Here is a 14,445-nt window from a genome sequence, read left to right on the forward strand (position 1 = left end):
TTTCTTAGCACCAAGGACTCTGATACTACAAAACCTGCCTATGTCCCACTCTTCACTGTGTCTCTGTGCTGCTCCAGTTTTTTCCCTGAATCTCCTTCTGAAGTGATGATAAGGGTGAATTTGCAGGAGTGATGAAAGCACCTGAGGACAGTACTGTGCAGGCCAGTAAATATGCCATTGGGAGGATTCATGAGTCTGAAAGACACAGAATATGCAGAGTTCAGTCAAAACACAGGCTGTGTGGCTGATCATTTTTCAGCATCTTTCTTCTATACTCTGTTTAAAGCTTGTTGACTGTGGGTAGGGATTTGTAGTCGAGGTTCAATGGGATAGCCCTTGGCACAGTATGTTAGGAAAAGAGAAGGCTTTTACTTTGAGTGTGCTATTACCCACTGATGAAGATACAAGCATTTTTTGGAATATTTTGCCTAAAACCAGTGACAGTTTTATCAAAGCAAGCTAAGGGTCTGAGCAATATTTTTAAAACCATTAATACAGATATTGTTTCTGATATACTTATTTGTAAATAAAAAGTCATTCTCTATTGGTATGCTGTGTGGAGCTTTTCATTGCACTTTATTGTACAAATGAATAAGAATTGAAGATGATATTCCGAGGCAATTTTTATTTCTATCAGTCTTTTAATTTATGATTTTAAGCACTGATTTACTCTAAATGTTCAAAAATATATGTATTCTTTCACAGCTGCAAAGGTTTTTTGAGATATTCTTCAGGAACAGTTCTCCCCAACAAGCCTTCAACAACATGAAGGAGGCTATAAACAAACTTCTACTTATAACTGAGGTCTTCAGCAAATCATCTGCCTCAGGACCAAATTCTTTCAATCAGTAAGTGACTTGCAGTAGTCATTGTAATGCTAGTGTCAAGATAGCTGCTTAGAACAGAATAAAAATTGCAGAAGATACACAAATCTTAAAATAAAAAAATCCCATCCATTTCATACTTCTTTATAAAGTAAGGACATACTGCATTTAAGGACTACAACTATTCAATATCCATCCACAGTGTTTGTAGTTTGTTAAAAGGTTATGATGAATACTTAGGAACAGATGCTGTCCTAATGAAGTGTTTCAGGCAGCACAAATGAACAGAAATCACTCACAATTGGGCTAGTCCTAACATACATAAATCTGTATTTCCTTTCTGTGAGCATTCTGTCATATGTCAAATATTTAATGCTGGATTAGCTCAGATTGTGTAGAGCTGGCTCTGGCAAGCAATCTGAACAAGAGACACTGTAAAACACTTTATAAAGTGTATGCTATGAAATGTACCTAGGCACCAAAAGTTGCATTTCTGTGTGTAATCACTACTCTTAGTGTTATAATTCTTACATATAAATCAACCTCAATTATGTAATATTTTTACTAAATAAAATTATTGTTTATTCTATGTATGTTATGTCCCATCTCCAACATTTTTATGATAAGTACTAAATAAGTTGCTATTTATTAAATTTATGTGTTTAAGCTATTTTGAGAACCAGGTGTTTTAGTAGCAGTAATGTAAAGCTCATTATTTGACTCACACAAGTTGGGAATAAAGCTTACATTGTGAGTGGAGAGGGTAGCAAGGAGGGGAGGAGTGTCATGAGGATGAAGCTATTTTGACAGTGGTCCAAAATCTCTTTTTTTTACCAATGAAATGGACTCTCTTGTTTGTATAACACAAGACTTGCTTATAATTCCTGGCCCATGCCTCCAAACATCCCCATAGCTGCTGCAGAGCTCTTTGGCTCAACTGAGCCTTGAGTGTTTCACCATCTCTTCCCTTCAAAATGTCTTCAAAGCTTTTGCAGGACCTCATTCACTCTCCTCAAGAGACGTTTCTTCCTTCAGCATAATTCACCTCCCTCTCTGTCAGTCATTAAAAACACTTTTATATAGCACTATTTTCATCACGTCACAATCTGACTCCTTCCATGTTTAATGCTGCTGGCTCTTCTTAGAAACTTATTTAGTCTGTATCACATGTTGCTTTTTGACCTATGTGAATATGTTTTCCTGCATGTGTTCTTTGGACCTGTGTTTGTATTGAATTTTACTGTGTATAGGGACATGGTTCAGTTATGGGCTTGGCAGTACTAGGTTTATGATTGGAAGCAATGATCTTAAAGGTCTTTCCCAACTTAAATTATTCTATGATTCTGTATTTCACAACAGTACCTAACCTCACTGAAAGGGATTTCTTTTATGTTGTATTTCAGATGCAGCCAATGTTTTCAAATGCTAACCTTTGACATTGGATTCAACATGTCCATACACCCAGTAGTCCTTAAGGTGAGAAAATTGCACAAATTATTGCTTCACTCCAAAAAATTACACCAAGACAAACACGGCAGAAAAGCCTCTTTGATAGGTACCCTCAAATGTCTAAGAAATGTACCAACACTTTAATATTAATTTGGGCTGATTGTGGAGAGTTCCTGTAGAAGAAATCAGTTTATAAGAGTCAGAATTCCTGTGATGAAAGTCACCAGACCATCAAAATGTGCAAACTTTTCAGTTTACATTAAAAAATTAACTGTTACCCCAAATGGATATCAGTGAAACAAAATCCATAGGAAGCACTGCATGAAAGTGGAGTTAGGTTTTAAATGTGACAGAACAAAGATGAATGGAGGAAGTTAAAAACCTCAATTGGCTTTTAATACAAATTAAAGTTCTCCATAAATTGGATTGTACTTCTTCATTTAATTACTTGCTTTGACCTCCACTGTGCTGTCTTCTTCCTGGATGATCCACAAGGCCCTTAAAACCAGGGAAATGAGACCTGTGCCAGATTTTGTACCACTCCTGCCTCACAACAACCTGTTTTTGTACCACTCCTGCCTCAGAACAACCTGTCCTGAAACAATTATTGTACTGCTTTCCAACTGTTCTCATTACCTCCTGTATACACATGAATATGCATATGCCTAGGTATGCAAAATGTTTCTTTATATTTAAGATATACAAATATTAACAAAAATTAGTTAAAATCTGTTCAAGTGTCTGGTAATAACAGTGCAGTCAATATCTGCATTCTTCAGAAAAAATCCTTTAAACACATAGGAAAAATGCACATATGAAAGGAAGTTTGCAGCATTTAAAAAGTCCATGGAGACAATACTTTTAATTAGTTTGAGAAGACTTATTTAGTAGTATAAGAAATGTGGTATGTCTTAACAATTCAATAATTGTATACCAGGCTGTAAAAATTATGCCAGAAGAGTTTAAAAAATAAACATAAAACATAACATTTACCTTCCTGTATAGAAGTTTCAACTATTATCCATTATCCATAAATTTACAGTAAATCAGTAGGATTTAGTATTTTTTTCTGGAAAAACCAAGTGTCTCTAGAAAATTGCTGTTGATAATTAATGCAACATTAACTTTGAATATTATAACATGGAATTTATAGTATGCACTCAAGCTATTCATATTGATGTTACATTCGTGTTTATTAATGTTTTAGTCATATTTCATAACCACAAATCTGTTAATTGTGTTTATATATTGTAAAACTTATACTTTCATCTGTAGTAACAGATGTTTTGTAGTAATCCTTAGTACATGAGTTTTTAAGGAGTTATATTAACATATAATCTGATATTTTATATTTTAATCAATTTTTAATCATTTCAAATCAAATACGGTAAAAAAATCTTTTCACATGTATCTGCAATACATTCTGTCCTCTGGAGGGCAGCAAACATTGCGGTACGGAGTTGTGACAGTGCAGCATTTGTTGTCCTATAATCCTGTCAGTTTGTGTTGTTATTACCTTTTTTCAAAGTTCCAGTTTAGTATTTTTTGCTATGAGAAGACTGGACTTTTTATTTAAACTATAATTTTTTATAATTTTTTTTGCAACAGGTGCATGAAAACTTTGACTTCCAAGTTGAGGATGAATCAACTACTCAGGACCAAATTTCCAAAGAACTTATTTTTGAAGATACATTTAAATTTCTCTTATCTAATGAATCCTCAACATCTAGTTTCATAGAAGCTTTGCAAAAAATATATGAGTCATCTGTGAGCAAGGTAGTTAATTCCAACTTTTTTGTATTATTATTTGAAAATATTTAATTTTAAATTGTGTGCTTCTGAAATTGTTGGTGCCAACTTATAGAATGAGGGATTTATTTAATCAGAAACATCTTTTATTGTATTCTGAGGAGTAAAACTATTATTATATTGAACAATTGAATTTTCTTTTATAAAAATTCTACTCTCAAATTATGTAATTTTCAAAAATACCATGATTTAAACATATATTTAAAGCTTTAAAAATAAATTTTCCCACTCTTTTAAAAATTTGTCTTTTTTAAATATACTTTTATAATATACTTTTAATTACTTTTACAATATACTTTTATTAATATACTTTTTAAATATACTTTTAGTATACTTGTGTTTTCACGATTTCATCCAGAATTGCATGGAGATCCATGAGCATCAGAATGAGATTATGTTTCTTACAACTTTGTGTCTAATTCTCAATGCAAGATCCAGTTCCAGTATTCCACTTTTTTTTTTTTTTTCCATTTATAAAATCTGCATAATATTTACTTCACTAGTGAAAATAATTTCTGACAAGTGGACATCTCTTTCAGTAGTATTTCTCTCATTCTGGGAACTTTTAAGAATGCATTTCTGAGGAGTCTCCTGCTTGAAAGACTTACAGGGACTAAATTATCCAGGCAACTTCTGCCCCTTGGACAAATGTGGCTAAAACAGGGTCTTGGGTTCTAAATTTATGTCAGAATAAAGTAGAAAGCTGCAGATATCCAGACATGCAGTGATATGATTATGCAGCTTGTGTTCCAGAGAATGGTTTCTGTGGGTTCTTTTCTAGACAAAGCTAGGGCACAGTCAGCTTTGTTCTAGACTGAAAAATGGGATGAGTATCTAGGAGCTGGCTGGCTGAGGTTAGGGCTAGTTGAGAGCTGCTGTAACTTGTTCCTGTGATCAGTGAAGGGATTGGGCTCTAATGAAAGCACATTGCTATCCGTGTGATTTCACCAGACAATGCTGCCCTTTCCTTCACAGGATGGAACATACAACAGAGAAGATGAGCAATGTTTCTCCTTGGAAGAGATAAATTCAATGACTACTTTCATAAAGGAGCTGAAGAGTCTTGGACAATTTGAGCTGGTAAAATAAATAGGGTTTTGTTTTACTGGATATATATTTTATGTAAATCTCATAACATTTCTCCTTCTGTACCATTCTCTGCTGTCTCTGTAATTAGGCTGGATGGGCAGAGAAAGAATACTATAGAGGTAACACTGATTTTACTTTGGTGGATCATTTGAATTTAATTTACAATAGATAAAGAAATACAACAGAGTATTTGAACTAAACTTCCACTGAACAGGACAGCTAAAGCAGAAATGGAGACCAGGAAATAGAAGGAAAGGAAAAGAAGGAGAACCGTGTAAATGACTAATGAGGTGGTAAGAAAATAGAATGACAATGAAGCAAAAGCAACAGTGAGTGGATGGACTAGAGAAAGTACAATACTGAGATCATGATCAGAGAGTAGATATAGATGAAAAAGTGGCAAAAAAAAAAAAAAAAAGCAGGTGGAATATGTTCCCTTCTTCATGCTTTGAGTTCATTTTTAGAGAAGAGCACAGATGGAGGAATAACAATCAGTGTCTGTGAATAGGCACTGTTAATGAGGGAAATGGTGAGTATTCAGAAAAGAAACAATCTGCAATTGAATCTGTTGTTCAGAAAGTGTGCATGATATCAAAATTCCTATGAGACTTCCTGGATGAGTATTAGGGTTGGAGACGGATGACACTTTCTGAAGAAGCATTGAGTCTAATGGATCCGGAATTCATAGAATCATCTGTGTTGGAAGGGGTCCAGAAGGATCATCAAGTCCAACTCTTAAGTGAATGGCCAATACAGGGATTGAACCTGTAACTTTGGCATTATTAGCTTCATTCTCTGACCAACTGAGCTAACCTCATGGCCAGTTCAGAGGCAGAGGAGATCAACTTCCATGTCAGTACTGGTAATCCTGATTTGCAAGGCTGGGCATGACAGTCCTTTCCTAAGTACGTGGGAAAGAACATTAATATATAACCAGCCCTATGCTGTATATATTGTCTTCTGATCATTTTTTACATCTTTGCACTCTACAAATATCATACTGTGTTGTCTCAAATCAGTGTCTCTCTTCTCAGCTTTTCCCTTCTTCTACACCCAAGATCCAAATGTTGCTGCGTGACCTTTATCGAATGGTAGACCCAATGAGGCGGCTTAGTTCAGTCCTGACTGTGCATTGGTTGCTTTCTAGTGTCCTTCAACAGTTCCAGTTCATGAATAAAGAGGCACATACAAATCTTTCAGAGTGGTAAGATAACTATTTTATATTTTGAAGGTAGTTTCTCAAGTTACATAATTGCAATATTTCCAGTGAGCATCATAAAACTTAATTCTTCAGTAGATGTAGGTGAACTTGCAACCCTTGAGATGAAGGTCTATCATTCCATATGGAGCCCTGTCAGCCATTCTGCCTTCAGAAGTGTAGCTAAGTTTGTAAATAGAACAGGTTTTGTTTCTTTATCTAATTTGGAGGACTCTGGATTGAAAATTAATTGGAACTATCATATTTTTTTTTAAGAAAGATTAATCAGGTACATTTTTTTCTGAAAAAATGTAAACTCTAAATTAGGAGCATTTCCCAGGGTTAAGACTGTCTTAATTTATGCACCAATTAAAAGCAAAACTGTAAAGAAAATATAAAATTTCAGGTGAAGATTTTTCCAAGAGAATTAGTAATTTTGATTGGCTCCAAATTTTCTGTCCAACAAAAGACAGGTTAGAGAGCATAATATTCCAAGAACATAATTTAAACTCCTTATGAAAAGATGAAAAGAATGCTGTAATGACAAGGTTAGATCCACTGAACTTTTGGCAAGAAGTTTTTACTTTCATGAGGAGAGAAAGAGGAAAAGAATGACAGAACAAGGGAAGAAGAGGGGAAGGAAGGAAGGAAGGAAGGAAGGAAGGAAGGAAGGAAGGAAGGAAGGGAAGGAAGGAAGGAAGGAAGGAAGGAAGGAAGGAAGGAAGGAAGGAAGGGAAGGAAGGAAGGAAGGAAGGAAGGAAGGAAGGAAGGAAGGAAGGAAGGAAGGAAGGAAGGAAGGAAGGAAGGAAGGAAGGAAGGAAGGAAGGAAGGAAGGGAAGGAAGGAAGGAAGGAAGGAAGGAAGGAAGGAAGGAAGGAAGGAAGGAAGGAAGGAAGGAAGGAAGGAAGGAAGGGAAGGAAGGAAGGAAGGAAGGAAGGAAGGAAGGAAGGAAGGAAGGAAGGAAGGAAGGAAGGAAGGAAGGAAGGAAGGAAGGAAGGAAGGAAGGAAGGAAGGAAGGAAGGAAGGAAGGAAGGAAGGAAGGAAGGAAGGAAGGAAGGAGTAAACTTATACTATACTTTTAGTTATGTATGTTTAGTATAAAATTTTTCAAAATGTGTTTTCTGTTTTCATTATCTCTTAGCTAATGATATTTCATATACATGTATGACATATTATCTACTGACATTTATGATTTACAAACAAGGACTTGGGAATAGAGGCACATTAGATAATGTGATATAGTTAGATAATTCCACTGAGTCTGATGATGAATGTGTGAATGATATTAGTATGTACATTTTGCTGGGAGAATGCTGAAGTAAGTATCTAAGGCATACTTAAGAATAAGATTTCTTAATTTTAATTTTGTTCCTCATTGAATTGGTCATGGCTTTCAGCAAATCTCTGTATGTTTTTTTGCTTTACTGTAAAGGGGAGCTTATACTTTATCACTGTACTAGGTAACTGTTTATTAGTGTTTTAAATATACACAGCTCCATGAAAGTGCTAAATTATTGTTGTTCTGCTGATCACTCTGATCACTCCATGAGAAGTAACTCAAAGATGCAGCTGCTTGCATTCATATGTAAGCCCTTGCCCTTTTGCAGAAATATTTAGGTTTGCATATCAAAGCATACCAGCCTTTAGCAGCTTTCTGTTCTAATCTAAGCTGTGCCACTCACTCACTTTGAGCAAGCCCCTTGGCCTCATTTTTTTCCTTCAAGCTCAACATTATTGTATGTGTATAAATATGCAGAAATACCATGACCTTTCTTTAGGGCATAGGCCAATCTGCTTCTTTGCTCTTTATTTTTCTGCAGTGGCTAAGCTAATAACACCGTTCTCTTCATTCACTGTATAAAAACCATATACTTTGACATTGCTAAATCAGAATCTTCCACTCCTTTTGCTACATGCATGTGAGGGTAATGCATGTGTCAGATATGCATGTGATTATACTTAATTGCAAGGAAGAAAGAGCTTAGTAGTACTTACTCCCCAAATAACTCAGGTATGCATTCTCTTTGAGCTTTGATTAATCATTTTTTTTTCCCCGAGCTTTGATGAGTTTTTATATCAGAACACTTTTCCTGAATTTCTTCAGTTAAGGCCAGGCTGTTTGGTTGCTTTATTTAACAGTTCTTATTTCTCTGATTGTGGAAAACTGGTATTTCTGTTTATCACATTTAGTGATTGCATAACTGACTGTCCAAGCAAACAAGAAATATGTGGGAAAAGTAGTGACTCCTAACTGAGGTCTTGTACAATTACTTTGTTCACTAGTCATGACTCCATAGGATGAAGGCAGGATATAAAGATGTTTTCTAGTCTACATATTTTAACTCATTTCATCTATATGACTAGTGTTGAAACCATAAATGGTATTAGTGAACTCTCTGAATTCCTTACACAGGAGAAACAGATCTCTAGAAACTCATACTATAATGAAATAATTAGCCTAGGTGAAAATGACCACCTCACATGTATTAGTATAAGATATTACACTTAACATGTACTCTGAAAAACATTTTTGGCATTTTTTATGAACTTTCTTCAACTCTATGCAGTTTATGCTCGTGATATGACTAGGACATACCATAAATGCTGTCTTTTGGAATAGGGGCAATGAGGTGTCATGGAAAGTGTATTTGGTTATGTCAGATAGCATGGAAGAATCAGATTAGTGAGTAAAGCTAACCCTTCTGTATCTGCAAGAGACAAAAGCCTAAGCAGCTCAAAAAGCTGCAAATGTTTTTTTGAAATCAACTGATGCATTTGGAAAAGTGGTTCTAGCTTCTCATATGCAAGCCCTATTTTAGTTCCAACTGGAAGCATCAGTCCTCAGACTGAATCTGGGCTGAAAATTCTTACTTGGAATTTAACTTGGTCATGTCAATTACCTAAGAAATCTGAGAAATTAACATGTTTCAGACTATGGGACAGAAAAAGGCAATGACAAAGGAAAAAAAGGCTAAGATCACTGACCTAGAATGGGAGGAGTGAGAGACAGAGGGAAGGAGGAAATGAAAGAGACTGTTTTAAATGCCAGAAAATTAATTCCACTCTTGCATCTGAATTTTTTATTTCACTTCTGAAGATCACCACAAGGTATTTCATTTAAGGACCCAAATGCCCTCATGGAAACTGTGACTGAAGACAAACAAACACTCTACAAGATAGAGAACTTATTTTGGAGAGAACTACATAACAACATCTAAAGAAAGAAAATGCATAACTCTACTGAATATTGAAATATGGTCTCAATCTTGAGTTTATGACCCATTACAAGTTGCACCATTCACAAATAACATATCCATCAGAGACACCTAAAGTGACTAGTTTTTTTCTTTTTATATTTAAATTTTGTGAAATATTCTATTTATACATGTCCTTCATTGCTTATGTCTGATTGCATAGACAATCAGAGCCATATTAATATTGCTAAGTCAATCCTTTGCCTTTCTTGTTTGCTGAATCAGAGAGATTTCTAAAGAGCAGGTTCACAGTTAATGGTTTGGGATGTACACATTTGGAATCTGCTGAAAGGTAAATTTGACAAGCATGCACTCACCAAGAGTACTGACGAACAGACATTAGTTTCATTAGAGCTCACTGCAAAGTGTGTAGGCAAAGAGCACATCTGTACTTGACACCTCCAAGATACCTAAGTAAATAGTAAATAGGGGGCCACTCAAACAGATGAAGGTCCTTTCTTAAGTAACAGCATGTGAAGGAAAGGAGTCTGCAAAGCCCTCTGTATTAGGAGGAGCTTCATAATTGCATCATATCTCAGTCTGCTGATTGCAAGCTTCTTGGACAAAAGAAAGCTTCATGGTGCTGATGATTAAAAAGCTCAGGCTTCAGCATAGATAAATCATTGAACCACAGAGTCATTTATATTGGAAAGGTTTCTCTCATTCTATCACTTATTACGTGGGAGAATGACTCCACCTGGTACAACCTTGTTTCAGGCAGTTGTAGAGAGTGATAAGGTCTTCCCTGAGCCACTTTTTCTCCAGATTAACACCCTCACCTCACTGAGCCACTCCTCATAAGGCTTGTGCTCCAGCCCCTTCCCCAGCTTCATTACCCTTCTCTGAACATGCTCCAGCACCTCAATGCCTTTCATGTAGTGAGAAGCCAAAACTGAACATAGGATTCAAGGTGTGACCTCATCAGTGCTAAGTGCAGGGGGACAATCACTGCTCCAGTCCTGCTGGCCATGTTGTAATCTGAGTATTTTTCTCTAATATGATTTCCAAATATTACATTTTGCTACCCTGCTGTAATCAGATATAATTATTATATGTCTTTTACTGCTATCTGAAGTTAATTGCAGTCTCTACAGATGTGAGATTCATACAGGTCATGCTGTTCCTTTGTGAGTGGTGGTGGCTCTCCTGCCACACACCTGAAGTGTTCTCTGACTAAACCAAAGTCTGTCATTTTATAGAGTTAAGACATGTTGCTTTCACTGTAAAACAGGGTTTGGGACCAGGCAAGCAAAAAAGGAACAGGGAAGAGAAAATTTTTTTTTGTTCAGGCACTAGATGTATGAAGCAAAGAATCCCCAGGCAGATGCAAAGGAGAGCTGCTTCATTGCAAAAGCCAGGCCTTTTTAAGCAGCCAGGCCTTTATCAGTTACATAGTTTTAAATCATAACAAACATATCCAACCATACTCTACGATGTGAACACATAATGGTTATATAACTTGTTTTTCTTCTAATTCAGCTGAGTCACTTTGGGATAGTCCTTCTACTTAGCTGAAGTAGCAGGTCTGAGCCACGATTTTACAAGGGTAACAAGGCCCTTATTTTATAAGGCTTTACCTATATGCAACAGTATTTGACAGATGTTAGCTTTTACTTCCTTGACAAGCAGGAAGAGGGGTTCAAAATTACTTAGAACTTGGAAAGCAAGCCCTGAAAGAGTTTGTTAAGTGCCTCCTTTGCAGTAGGTAATGAATTTGCATGAATTTAGGGTGGTTGTCTAGACACTGCAAGCTCAGAACTACATTTTCCTGCACACACAGGTCTGCCAGCTGCTTCTTTCCTTATCTCATTGAGTTAATGCAGAAATCTGTTTTATCACTGGGCATTTTTTATCACTGGACAGTTTACCTTTTTCCATGATTGATCTCAATACTGCTTTCAGAAGCTCCTGTTCAAATATCAGTGATGGATGATTGCACAGAACAATATTGCCACCTCCCTTCCTTGGCACAGACAGTGGCTTTGTGTCCTTCAAAATCTGAATTTCAGTATTCAGGAACAAGCTACGTTATGAGAACTTCTAAAGGAAACACTGAGAGGAGAACCAGTGAAAGTTTCAAGAAATGCTAATGGACCTCCAAAAAGGTCTTATCAGCCAGAGGGTTGAAGAGAAGCCTACTACCTTTTTTCTACCATGCTACCAAAATTCTACTTGAAAGAAAAAATCTGCAGAGTTCACAATATGGGCACCACTGACATATTGATTATTTGTTGCAATTTACTTGTCTTTTTTTCACAGAGATTTTACATATATACAGACACACATACATACACACACACAAACACACACACTGGATTTGTTTTGAATTTGCAAACAAAGCAAAGCACATAGAGGTTCCATTTTAGTAATTCATGCTAATGTCAGCCCAGATAATCCCCTGGAGGCATGCCTTCATTTTTATTTAATTCTTTTTGACCAAAGTCTAAATTTAATCTTTTAATCTCAAGTATATGCAAAAAAACCCTATCATAGAAGCAGTTAAGAGATATGGTTTATTTTCTTCTTGGCTACATCCACTCTCCCTTTTTCCAGAACTGCAACTGTATTTTGTAATTTTTTTTTTTCTATTGATGTGATGTACTGCCATGTATTATGGAATGTGTGTTTCCTGTTATGTTCACTCAGGTAATATTCCTAATGGTTGGAATATGAATCGAGAAGGTTCATTTTTCTATGGAGAATACTAAAATACCATGTGTCCTGGGCTACCATAAAGAATTTTTTTGCAAAATATTTCATTGTTTCTGTTCCTTCCATTCATGTAGAAATATGTCTGCTATTGAATTGACAGGCAAATTTCTCAAGAAAATATGACTCCTAAGCAGAATGTTCCTTCTGACTTCAGGAAGAATCATGAAGGTAAGGGTTCAGAGTAAGATAATTTATACAGTATGTTTTTCCTATTTGTTATTATTTCTGAAAACATGTGGATTTAGATCACATTGCCTTGTATTCCAGCTGGAAAGTCTTAGCTACATATAAAAGACCAATTTCTTCCTTATCTTATGTAAGTTGCTACGTGGGGTCTATCAGCAGCATTGACAAGCCTAAAGTGAAGATCTCGCACAATAAAGAGTAAAAGTACAATGTGTCTCTTAAAAGTAAAAGGTGGTTGCTTCTCCAATAGGACTGTAATCAGAGTGAGAACAGAAAATTATTAGCTGTTTCTGTTTGTCTTTCAGCATTGCATTATTCCAGTAAGACTGGAGAAAGACAATGCAGTTATGGTAAGTAAAGGTCTTTCTAGACCACAGAGGGGAAATTTCTTGAAAAAAATTCTTGGGATTCTCTACATTATCTCTAAGTGAATAGAGAATTTGTGGGCTTTTACTGAGAAAAAAAGGATTTTTAAGCATCAAGAATGTTTATAAAAACTCAATAAATGGGCTATTGTATTAAATAAGCCTCAAAGCTAAAATTAAACTTTGCTGTATGTGCATATTAATGTGAGTATTCCAGAACTCATTGATCCCTTGTCACACTTCAAAAGACTTTTGCCCCTCCTCTTTCCAATAACCTCAGCATCCATTTTTTGTTGTGGAAAAAAACTTTAAACTTGTCTGGAGTTTAATCAGCTTTGTTTAAAGCTTTGTCTTCAGCTCAATAATGGAGTATTAAGGAGCTGCTTAAGAGATGAGAAGTTTTTCTAAAATATATGCATGTAGGAATATTTAAAGTATTTTTAAAGATCTGTAAAGATGTAATTTTTTTTTTTTTTTTTTTTTTTTTTTTTTTTTTTTTTTTGATGGTAGCAATGCTTTCTGCTGCCTTCCTCATTCTCAAATTATTTGAGGGGCATGTTTTTAAATGTGAAGCCATTACACTATGGTGGAAAGGTTTTGCTCCCCATTGAGCCTCATGTCCCCTCTATTGCTGATCTCATGCTGCCTCCAGGAACTATTGTGCCAGATAGAGACCAGAAAAACTCCTGAGCTGGCTGAGTGGCATCACCATTCTAACTGCATGACTCTTTATTTTAAAAATACCTCAATTAATTTTACTTTGAAATTCCTCCTCATTTTTAAGCTAGTAGTGAGACAACATTTCTAAGTAAGGCATACAGAATATGGAGAAATGTTTATACTCATCTGTAGGGGGGGTTTTAAATACCTTCTGTGTGTCAATGTGTCTCTATTCCCCTACAAATCTAGCTCAAAATCTTTTCTTCCATTGGAATATTTTCCCTTAAATTTTAATCCATGCAAGAGAGTTCTCAAATTGCCCTGTTTTGTTTCTCAGGGCAGATATTTCAAAATAGAAATAAAAATATTTGCATCATTTTTGAGTCTTTTAGGCCACAAGATTTTTCAGATATTATAATAAAAGAGTTTCCTATCAGTAATATTTTTGAAGTACCCAGTTTAAAACATGTACTAATGAATATATGTATAAAGCAGTTTTGAATGTGTTATACTGTAAATCTGAATCCAATAGGCTGGATTAAAATATTTGTCATAAGTAGGTTGCCAACAAATAATTATTTTCATAAGTAATTTGGCAAACACTATCATATAAAGGACACATTTGAGCAAATAGGATTTGACTGTGGAGATTTCATACACAGGAAAGGAGCTGGAATTTGTTGATATAGGAATTTTAATAAGACATTTTTCCAGCTGTACTGCAAATGACCCCATGGGTCTTGATATCTCCATGTGACTTGTTCTTATGAACAGTAAGAGTATGTCTAACTTATTTTGATTTTTATTGGAAATTACATTTGTACATAAACCCTGTACACAGCCTGGTACCTAAGCAGGTTATGAATTTTGGCCTACCTCTTCTTTAAGTTCCAGTTAACT

General features: G+C 35.5%; 1 protein-coding gene across 3 annotated transcripts in view; it reads left to right on the forward strand.

Annotated features, from left to right (window-relative positions):
* Window positions 1–14,445, forward strand: part of CPED1 (cadherin like and PC-esterase domain containing 1) — a 147,940-nt gene that overhangs the window by 62,088 nt on the left and 71,407 nt on the right. For all 3 annotated transcript variants that reach the window (XM_053942355.1, XM_053942356.1, XM_053942357.1), the window contains exons 8-14: window positions 706–848; window positions 2,228–2,300; window positions 3,882–4,049; window positions 5,058–5,162; window positions 6,206–6,375; window positions 12,435–12,502; window positions 12,826–12,870. In XM_053942355.1, coding sequence (XP_053798330.1) covers window positions 706–848; window positions 2,228–2,300; window positions 3,882–4,049; window positions 5,058–5,162; window positions 6,206–6,375; window positions 12,435–12,502; window positions 12,826–12,870 — 772 coding nt within the window. The remainder of the gene's footprint in view (window positions 1–705; window positions 849–2,227; window positions 2,301–3,881; window positions 4,050–5,057; window positions 5,163–6,205; window positions 6,376–12,434; window positions 12,503–12,825; window positions 12,871–14,445) is intronic.

This window comes from Vidua chalybeata, chromosome 5 (assembly GCF_026979565.1).
Source record: "Vidua chalybeata isolate OUT-0048 chromosome 5, bVidCha1 merged haplotype, whole genome shotgun sequence".
NCBI lineage: Eukaryota > Metazoa > Chordata > Aves > Passeriformes > Viduidae > Vidua > Vidua chalybeata.